Here is a 10,515-nt window from a genome sequence, read left to right as displayed (position 1 = left end):
TTAAATACTTTACCCAGTAATATAATATTCTGTTGGCTTTTACTTAGAATGTTATTGGATTTTGCTAGCACTAGTAATTATATTTCTTTAAGAACAACTTTAATATTTGTCCATAATATATTTTATAAATGCAGGACAACATGGAGTTTCAGCATCTAGATCTACATTAGAAGTCAAAAACTATATTTTACATTTTTTTTAAAGAAAACTATGATTTAGAACATTTTTGTTATATATAATATACCAAGCATTAAATCAATTCTATAATTTAAAAATAAACATGTTTGCTTTCTAATCATTTGTATTTAACAAAGGTAAAAAATGCTTTTTTTAAGTAACAGGGATTCTTTAACTTTGGAAAGATCTAAAAAGCCAAATGCTCTGGATGTTAGTTGTCCCGATCCTTCTTTTTCTGCCCTATGGGGTGTGGACTTATGAAGCCCCGGAGGATAAGCAGGATGTTTTTGCTGTCAAAGCCTGTCCAGCATTTCTGACCTTTGTGAATGTTGCCTATTTAGCTGGAGCCACTGTGGAGCTGCTCTGCCACTGCAAGCCTCCGGAGGTAATGCTGATTTTCACAAGTTGTTTTATATCATTGGTTTTATTTAGCGAATCCTTTGAAATGAATTTGTTTGACTTCTCCAAGCTATTTTCCTTGAATGGACGTCGGTTTTCGGTTCAATCTGTTTGTGTCCGAAAGGCCAAAGCAGTTACAATGAACTCAAAAAAGCCACAAACTAAACTCTGGACACAAAGACTGTAAATTAATCTGATTGTTATGTTTAACAAAAAAAAACTCCTGTTGTAATTTAAGAATAAGGATCTTGAAGTGAACATAATCAAGCAGGTTAAACATGACAGTCACAACAAGACAGTTGCATGGTTATTATAGTTAACGAAAACGAACGAAAAAACTAAAACTAGAACTGTAAAAACATTTTCGTTAACTGAAATAAAAATAAAAACGAGAGTTTTAAAAAAAACGAAAACTAACTAAAACTGTTTGTTGTGTGTATAAAACAAACTGAAACTAACTAATATTAACCCCCAAAAATCCTTTGTTTTCGTCTTTGTTAATACATAAGTCTTTGGGGTTGAAATAAAATCTATTTACTTCACGCTGCTAGTTTTACTGTGTATTTGACCCCTACGGCATCACGTAGTCTGTGACGTCACATGATGTCTGTCAGACACTGCCGGCTAGCGTGGTCATAGACATTTACATGAGCGTGATGGCTGCATTAAAAGTTGGGAGAAAGCGGGGGAGTCCTATTTGGGACTTTTTTGAATATAACAGCGTCGAAAACAAAAGTAAGTGCCTTGTAGTCGAAGCAGGAGACAAAATTTGTGGAACGCTCCTCAAAAGGGAAAAATCCTACGAATCTAAAAGTACATTTAAAAAGCGCACACAAAAACGCAAATCAACAGTACCTAGACAAGCTAGCCTGTCGCCCGCCCTCCCCCGAAAAAGAAGCGAGAGCAGATAACGTAATGCTGTTATCGGCTGTTGTATTTTAATTTAAGGATGGTTGTCCTTGAGTCCTCTGAAAAATAAGTGTTTCAAAATGTATCTTTGATTGAGTTTTTATCATACAATACTTATTCTGGTGATTTTGAATCAAGCACCTGACAAATATCCTAATTTACAAAAAAAAAGAAGAAAAAACTAAAACTAACACTAAAACTAATAAAAACTAAACTAAAACGAAGCAATTTCAAAAAATAAAAACTAATAAAAACTAGTAAAGCTGCCTCTAAAAACTAATTAAAACTAAATAAATTTAAAAACAAAAATTCAAGACGAAATAAAAACTAAAACTAATAAAAAATCCGAAACGATTATAACCTTGGACAGTTGGAGGCTGACTCCACTCTTAGCTCAGATTTGAAAAATGCAAAAAACAAAAAAACAAAAAGGGGGGGGGGGGGTTCAGGGGAGGCAGGCTGAACAAGGTAGGTGTCGTCTGCATTAGTGATTGACAGTGACAGTGAAGTTAGCTTGAAGTAAATAGAGGATCTTTTCATTGTTGTCTAAATGAAAATAAGGAAAAGATCATAAGGTTCAGGAGGCCCGGGCGAGCTGCCTCCCCATCCCGCAGTGGCTCTCTGTCTTCCGGCCAGCCAGCTGCCCAAGGGCCGGTTTAGCGAGCAAGCTACCTCCGCCGCTGCTTTTGGTGTGACGAAGCGCCCTCAGGAGCGTTCAAAGATGGGTGGGGCTTTTATAAAGGAGCTGAAGAGCATGACGCGAAACTTCTGAAATGCCGTGGGACTTACACCAGTTGCACAATCACGAAGTTCAACTTTACTACCTTGTTTCAACCACAAGGGGGCAGCACACAGACGGTTTTAGACTACAGTGATCCCTGGCTATAACGCGGTTTAGTTTTCACGGTTTCGCCACTTCACGGATTTGCATCGTGCATTGTGTTCTGCATTCTGATTGGCTAAAAAGTCATATTGCTTCTTTTCTATTCTCTACCTGCGCGTCAATAACGTTGCAGTTTAATATGTACACTTATGTAAAACAGCTTGCCAAATTTAAATTACATACGTGCAAATTTTCTAGCAATTTCGAGTTTCTCTAAAACCCATAGAAAAAAGAGCAACAACAACTGCCTATCAGTATGTTCTTCTCCCGAACAAACACACCTGCACCGCGGGCTTCAAGAAGAAAACACTGCAGAGTGAAGTCAGGATGCAGCGGCTCAGTCTGAAGAGCAGTGAAATACACCTGAGTCACTATACGTCCGACTGTACTTTTTTTTTTTTTAAATATTTTAAATTGTCTCCCGTTTAATCCAATTACTCGGGTCGCGGTGGGCGGGGCTAATCTCTGCAATTTGAAGCCTTTTGTTCACATTGATGATTCAAATTATTATTTGACAGTACAGTACAGAAGTTATTTGTTGAAAAAACGTTTCTAAAGTACTTTGATTTGTGAAACAAATGCTTGAGCCTGTAAAATGGTTTGTTCTTTCTTTTCAATGTATAATAGAGTATTTAATTGTATAATAATTGTAAAAAAAAAAATAAAGGTTTCTACTTCCCGGATTTTGCCTATCGCGGGTTCTTTTTGGAATGTAACCCCCCCCCCCCCCCCCCGAAAAACAAGGGTTTACTGTATAATTCCAGGATCTAAACAAGTTTATTTTACATTGCCATAAATTGGGCAAGGACCAACAGTCAGCACTTTAAAATCCCCATTTGTACAAGTACAAGGCCAAAGAAAAAGGTGATTTACTGTTAAGTTACCCTTTGAAGGGGTTTCAAATGGAAATGAGTGTCAGAACATGTCTTTATGTAATTGATGTCTAAAACGCCTCATGTATTGATTGAACAGCCATTCTTGTACAATCTGCTCCCAATAATTAAGGTTACTACAGCTCTTTTAATACTCCTCTCCAAAAACTGTGGTCAGTTTAAAAACCTGTGCATAACTGGGAAAGATGGAGTAGCCTTTTTATCTTCTGCATGTCTGAGTGCATATTTGTGTCAACATAAGATAGATAAGATAAAGATACTTATCGTATCTATCTTATGTTTAGACAAATATGCACTCAGACATGGTGCAAGTTTTCTTTCTCAATTGTTCATATACTTTAGTTGTAATACTGCAACAGAAAGATTTCTCCAAGAAAAGGTTAACTTGTGATATTAATGTCTTAGCTTCTCATGCTTTCTCATTGTTTGTTGTTGTGTTTCAGGTCCAGTATGTTGTGTGGTTCTTTAGGAAGCATCGGGCCAGCTCCACAGAGACCAGAGCCCTCACGGATCACCATGGCAACAGGCTGCAGGATACGAGCGAGGTCCTTCACAGCAGTGACCTGCGGAGCCGATTCTCAATCAGGCTGTTCAGCCTGCTGGTCTTCAGAGCCGGGCCCCTCGACTCGGGCGTCTATATCTGTGGCTCTGCTCACAGAGACTTCTTCTTTGGTTTTGACCTGGACATCCAGGAAGTTCACACTCTCACTTTTACTCCAAGGTTAGCACCAGAAGAGTGGGAAAGGAAGTATTTTAACCTTTTTGATTGCTTCTTGCAGCAATTTTATCAAAAATTGTAAAAAGTTAATTCATACAGCTAATGTTTTGGGTAAGAAGGAGTTGAAAGAATAAGATTTTTTTGGTTTTTTAACATAATTTGAAGCAGAAAAATTAGTACTTTTAGTTAAACAACCAGAGTGAAAAGCTTAGTTTTTGTTGTTTTTTGATTGATGATAAATAAACAATACAACTTTTCCAGGCTAAGTCTGCAAAATCTTAAGAAGAAAAGCCAAGAGGAGACGGCAAACAGCCATCCTCTCTACAAGGTCTTTACCAGCTTCCAGCCCTGGTCTCAGTGCGATCGCTGCGGCGTTGAAGGGGAGCAGGTCCGCATAGGACTCTGCTTCGTCCACTCCCACATCCTGCATGTGCGCTACAGGTGGACCAACCAGTCAGTGGCGTCCTGTGGTTCTGAGGCAGTTCCAAGAGCTTTTACCCAACTCAAGCAACGCAAAGTTGGTCCAAAGATGGAGGTCAAAAGCTGTCAAGTGGCTTGTCCAACTGAAGCTCCTCCCCCTTCCAAAGTAATGGCTTTTACTGCTTTTCTTGGGTACAGGTGAGCAGGTTTTATCTCAAACTAAACTGTTTCCATCAAAAAGCTCAAATCAGCTATGAAAAGAATGTTAAAGAAAATATTTTTTAATAAATGGTACCTTTGGGCTGCACGGTGGCGCAGTGGTTAGCGCTCTTGCCTCACAGCAAGAAGGCCTCTGGTTCAAGTCCCAGCTGGGGGACATGTAAAACACAACATCAATGGGGGGCCTTTCTGTGTGGAGTTTGCATGTTCTCCCCGTGCATGCGTGGGTTTTCTCCGGGATCTCCAGCTTCCTCCCACCATCCAAAAACATGCTTCATAGGTTGATTGGCAACTCTAAATTGTCTATAGGTGTGAGTGTGAGTGTGAGAGTGAATGGATGTGTGATTGAGGATATTCCACCCTGCGACAGACTGGCGACCAGTCCAGGGTATCCCTTGCCTACGCCCAAGTGGCTGGGATAGGCTCCGGCAACCCCGTGACCCCGAAAGGGAATAAAACGGTTAAGAAGATGAATGAATGGTAACTTTAGTTACTGACTTTAGTTACTGAGCAAGGACTTCTGTTAGTCTAAACCAAGTACATTCAACTTGTTCTTGATCGAGTCCATAACTTGTGTTCAGTCTGTATTCAGACTGCGGTCAAGGGGACTGTCCTGTTTCAGACTAAAGGTTGTAAACAAAACCATGTGACTACAGATCTTTTAACTCATTGGTCAGGAATTACGAGGGCCTGGCAAAGCAACTAGAGGCAGAAATTAAAAGTCCTGTGCTTTTAGTTCGTCCAAACTTTATATTTCGCTGACCAATTTTGAGTGTCTGTATTAGTGTCAGGCTCAACACTTTTTACTGCTACTTTGATCTGGTGGAGAAATGCTGCAGGGCTGTTACTGACAAGAAGACAGCTATGAAAGATACACTAGAAGTGTTTATGACAAATGGATTGTCAGGAAGACAGTGAGAATGAACGTGGATCACGTTAAAAGTTGTTTTAATGAGCCTGCATCATCCGACCACATTTCATTAAGTTCCCGTGTCTCATCGTTGTGGTGTTATGGCATTGTTTTGAGACAATTCTGTTAGAAACTACAAGGTAGCTTTTAGGATGACGTCAAATCAGTGCCTGTCGGGCACGTTTTGCGTAACAAGACACAGAACTGCGCGTCAGAAAATTTTTAGCGGCCTTAAAATAAATGTTCTAACAAATAAACAGTTAGACTCTTTTTTTCTGTTTGATAACTCGAAAATCGTTGCTTTTTATTTGTGTCGCTCATTTGGTGTTACATTCCAAGACTGTTTATGTCGGCAACGGTGGCTGTTTCGGTTCAGTTGCTCCGGTCCGGAAACAGGCTGAAGAATCTCAGAGCGATTGGAGACGAACCGAAACTACCTTGAAAGATGGGTCAGAGAGCGGTTCCTGGTTCTGGACCAGGGTCCGCTTGGGTGTATTCTGACTGAAAATTTGTTTCAGATTATTGGGGGAAACAAACTCTGGTTCTCTTTAAGTGAACAAAATGTGTCCAGTCTGAACACCCTTAATGAGTTGTTTATTACAATCCAATAATGTGCAATTTCTTCTTTTTTATTTAATGAAATGTCCCAATTCGTCTAATAAAAGTGGTAGCTACAGTTTTGGTTGGGAAATTCATAAGAAAAGCTAAAACGATTAGATTAAAAAAATGTCGAAGAACAAACATTGATTGCCAAACAAAGTTCTTTTTTCCTCCTCTAAATGCTGTATTGATGGGCTACTGCAGGCAACTCATCCCAGACACCAACATAAAAATACACAATGATCTTAAAAATAAGAAAACAAGAAGGATATTAGTTAAATTACAAATTTCCAAAGCCTGTTCTTAAAAGTTTAGACATGCAAAAGCCTCCAGCTCCAGCAAAATGACTCTAGGAGCATTTTACAGAGCTGTCTGAACTGGATCAAAAGGCCAAGGGGAACTTTTCTTACCAAGAATCAGATATATTCAAAGAAATATTATCAAATACATTTTATTTAGTTTGTCACTCATTTTCATATTAAGTGCATTTTTGAAATACATGTTGGCACTCGTGCCACAGTCACTGATTTCTCTTGCATACTACAGTTCTGCCTCCCAGGTGGCACAGATTAAGGTGTTCCACCTGAACCACCCAGCAGACACGGTCCTCACCCTTGGATGTCCCGGGGCTCATTCTGACATGGCTGTGGCCTGGGATCAAGAATCTACACCCATCTATCGGTTCCATCACCCATCAGCCGGTAACATCAGGGCCACGTCTGCCAGACTGCTGATAGATACGGGGCACCACCTTGTGTTCCAGCCTGCAAAGACACAGGATTCAGGTATATTTGCTGCATAAACGCAGCATATTCACATCAGCTCGGTTTCACAAAAAATGTGGCCGCATGCCAACTGTAAAAAAATACTAAAAGATTTTATGTTATATGCCGTTTTATATAAGGTGTGTACCACTGCTGGCTCCAGGGTCGTCGCGTCGCTGAGATCCATCTGCTGGTGTACGCTCACTTGGGCCGTGGAAAGTCTGTGCTGTCGGATCCTGAGCTCCCAGCAGCTGCTGAGTTTGTCCTCAAGTCTTATGCTGTCATGACAGCGTTGTTTCTCCTGCTGCTGTTCTGCAGAACTGCATTCAGACTGATAAAGGACAGCACAGCTCATCACGTGGATTAAACTCAGCTCCGTGCGCTGCCAGCTCCGCCTCATTTGTTTAAGAACAAAGTAAATTCGGTAACGCTTTCTTTTACAGTACAGTACTTACAGTGTACTTAAGTGGCATTTACGTGGTACTTATAGTGTAACTACTGGGTACTTACAGGGTATTTAAATTGTATTTTTATGGAATTTATTGGGTACTTACAGGGTATTTAAATGGTATTTTTATGGAATTTATTGGGTACTTACAGGGTATTTAAATGGTATTTTTATGGAATTTATTGGGTACTTACAGGGTATTTACATGGTACTTTTATGGAATTTATTGGGTACTTACAGGGTATTTACATGGTACTTTTATGGAATTTATTGGGTACTTACAGGGTATTTACATGGTACTTTTTGATGGGACTTACTGGGTACTTTTTTTGTCTTCTCGGTACTTACATGGTACTTGCTGTGTATTTATGTGGTACTATTTGGTTCATACTTATGTGGTACATACTGGGTATTTGTAATATACTTACTGGGTATTTACATGTTGTTCAACTGTGTCTTTTGTGGTACAAGCATGTAAACACCTTTTTTACCACAGCAAGCTGCACCACAGAAAGTAAATAAAGTTAAAATACAGTTCTTAATTGGCTTACAACAACCACCATATTTACTAAAGGTTTTATAATTCTTTCCAACAGTAGGAGTTTATAAATACAATTTCCCCGCCAGTCTGCATTTTTAACCTCATGATCTTTCTCTAGAGTCTCTAGGGAAATATGTTTGTGAGCTGAAGGCCAGCTAACAATGTGGGGGCATGTTTTTACTTTAATTATATGGATCAAAAATGAGAATTATTAACAGAAGTCAAAAGTGCAGCATCATCATCATTGCATCAACAGCTGCTGGTGGTGTAGTTTCAAGGACACGCTTGATGATGTGAAGGATTTCATAAACCCATCATATCTCTACTTTTCTATTGCTCAGTTTTTTTCTTATTTTATTTTATGATCCAATTAATTAATTAAGATATTCAAATATCTGCCTACCAGTCTCCACATTTGGCTTCCTTTGAATCACCAATTAACAGGCATTGTGTTGTTAAATGATGTTGTGATTGAGACAACATTTATGATGGGAGTAGAGTTAAAGAAGAAAAAGACTTAAAGCCGCAAGTGGCGTTGTATGGCCCGCAGACGCAACCCGCCTTCTACGCCCAACTCCACACACAACCGCCGCCCTCACCGCCCTCACCGCCCTCACTGCCCTCACCGCCCACCTTTAATCAAAGGCTAGTAAAACCTGCATATGCTAATTATGCTAACTATTCTAATTGTGCTAATGTGGCTAAAAGTGCTAACATTGCGACCAGCCTCATCAACTCTCTCAAAAAAACACATGGCTCAAAATGCTAATTATGCTAACTATGCTAGCTATGCTAATGTGGCTAAAAGTGCTAGCATTGCGATCAGCATCATCAACTCCCTTAGAAAAACACATTACTTAAGATGCTAATTATGCTAACTATGCTAATGTGGCTAAAAGTGCTAGCATTGCGATCAGCATCAACTCTCTCAGAAAAACACATTACCTAAAATGCTAATTATGCTAACTATGCTAATGTAGCTAAAAGTGCTAGCATTGCAATCAGCATCATCAACTCTCTCAGAAAAACACATTGCTCAAAATGCTAATTATGCTAACTATGCTAGCTATGCTAATGTGGCGAAAAGTGCTAGTATTGCGATCAGTGATTTTATGCTAACCACGCCCACATTCCTTATATGTCCATGTCCAGTGTTCCAGCCTTGGACGCATGCATTTAAATTTCACAATATTCCATTGAAAAACATAAGAGTTATAACAGTGCGCCACTTTTCTAGCTCGCCACGTCCACGTGCACCAAATCTACAACTTCTAATTGCAACTTTTTGTGCACATCGCCTTGCTATGGATGCCTGAGAAGTTAGGAGACAATGGCAAAAAATCCCTAGGACGAGTTTCCGTTTGTATGTGGCGCTAAAGGGGCTTTTTTTTTTAAATGCAGGATGGCGGCCTTTTCCCAAGGTCAAAGGTCGATGAAACTTCTGTGGTGTTTGTAGACTGGAGCTGGTAGCAAGCGTGTGCAATTGCGTAAAAATCGCTCAAACAAAAGTGTTATTTTCCCAAATAGTGGGAAAACACAAAAATCGCCAATTCTCAGAGTTCGCCACAAAATGACCGCCAAGCCGTAGGTCGTGTGGCCGTCCCATAATGATTTCAAAACTTCTTTGGTATATCCCCAACACCTGTGTTTGGGTTTCGCAACTATATTTTGAAGTACATTTTGTTGGAGGTGATGTTGACGGTGGAAAGTTCATTTGCAATTTATCCCAGGTGTGTGCACATTTTGGTGACTCTTCGAGCATGCGGCGGGGGTCACATTTTCGCTGAAAGGCGGCGAACTGCGAAAACAACAAAGGAAGAGATGGATGCACACTTCACTGCCAGACCACAATGATGGTTTTACAGCTACTGTAGATAAGTGATAGCTCAGCTGACTTTGTGTAAGAATGCCGTGCAGGAACTATGGCAGTGCGAGATATAAGTTAGTCAGATAACGTTAGCATAACGAACGTGCTAACAAGTCCACCATGTCCCACCCCTGGCCACACTATGCAAAAAACTACAACGTATACAGAAACTGAAAGCAAAACATTGAACATTGCACAAACACCTTATGACCTGTAAGCACTGGAGGGATGAGCTTCTGCTTTGCAGCATCACAACTTCTGGCAGTAATTGAGTTGACCGAGTTACTGGTGTTAGGATTTTCACCCTATCAATTTCTCAGTCTCTATTTATCATGTTCTTCAATTCATAGCTATTCTCCAGAATATTCCAGGGATTTATGTAGTCTTGATCTTTGTCTGTACATTTTTTTGGATCTCCGTTTGTGAATTTAGGTGGTATTTTGATTATCCCTGTGGACTATTTGTTATTTATACAATGGTCTGGGTAAATACTTGATTCTGGTTGGCTGCAGTTTTAAAAGGGATAATTCGTATTGATAATGCACACCTAAAAAAAAGTTCCGGTCACATAGCCTGATTGCTCTGTACCACTGCGCTGGCTTCTTTAAAACAAACATTTTTCATCTGGACAAAAACAAGCGGTAGGAGGTGAACATTCTCTCTGAGCTGATCCTTTAATCAATCCATCGTGACGATCAGTTTTTATATCCCTTTCCTTTGCTGCTGTAGTTGAGGTTGGTGTTGTGCTCATGTTTCCGTGACGATAC

At 39.8% G+C, this 10,515-nt stretch overlaps 1 protein-coding gene across 1 annotated transcript; it reads left to right on the top strand.

Annotated features, from left to right (window-relative positions):
* The first annotated feature begins 305 nt into the window (after positions 1 to 305).
* LOC110015395 (Ig-like V-type domain-containing protein FAM187A) lies at positions 306 to 7,280 on the top strand. Its single transcript, XM_020704935.3, has 5 exons — positions 306 to 562; positions 3,705 to 3,982; positions 4,241 to 4,597; positions 6,675 to 6,913; positions 7,033 to 7,280. Exons 1-5 carry the CDS (start codon positions 377 to 379, stop codon positions 7,257 to 7,259), a joined length of 1,287 nt encoding a protein of 428 aa, XP_020560594.1. The 5' UTR covers positions 306 to 376; the 3' UTR covers positions 7,260 to 7,280.
* The last annotated feature ends 3,235 nt before the right edge of the window (positions 7,281 to 10,515 follow it).

This window comes from Oryzias latipes, chromosome 7, assembly GCF_053564925.1.
Source record: "Oryzias latipes strain Hd-rR chromosome 7, Olatipes_Hd-rR_3.1".
NCBI classification, from domain to species: Eukaryota; Metazoa; Chordata; class Actinopteri; order Beloniformes; family Adrianichthyidae; genus Oryzias; species Oryzias latipes.
The sequence above is the reverse complement of the archived record's forward strand: the minus strand, read 5'-3'. Positions and strand labels throughout refer to the sequence as shown.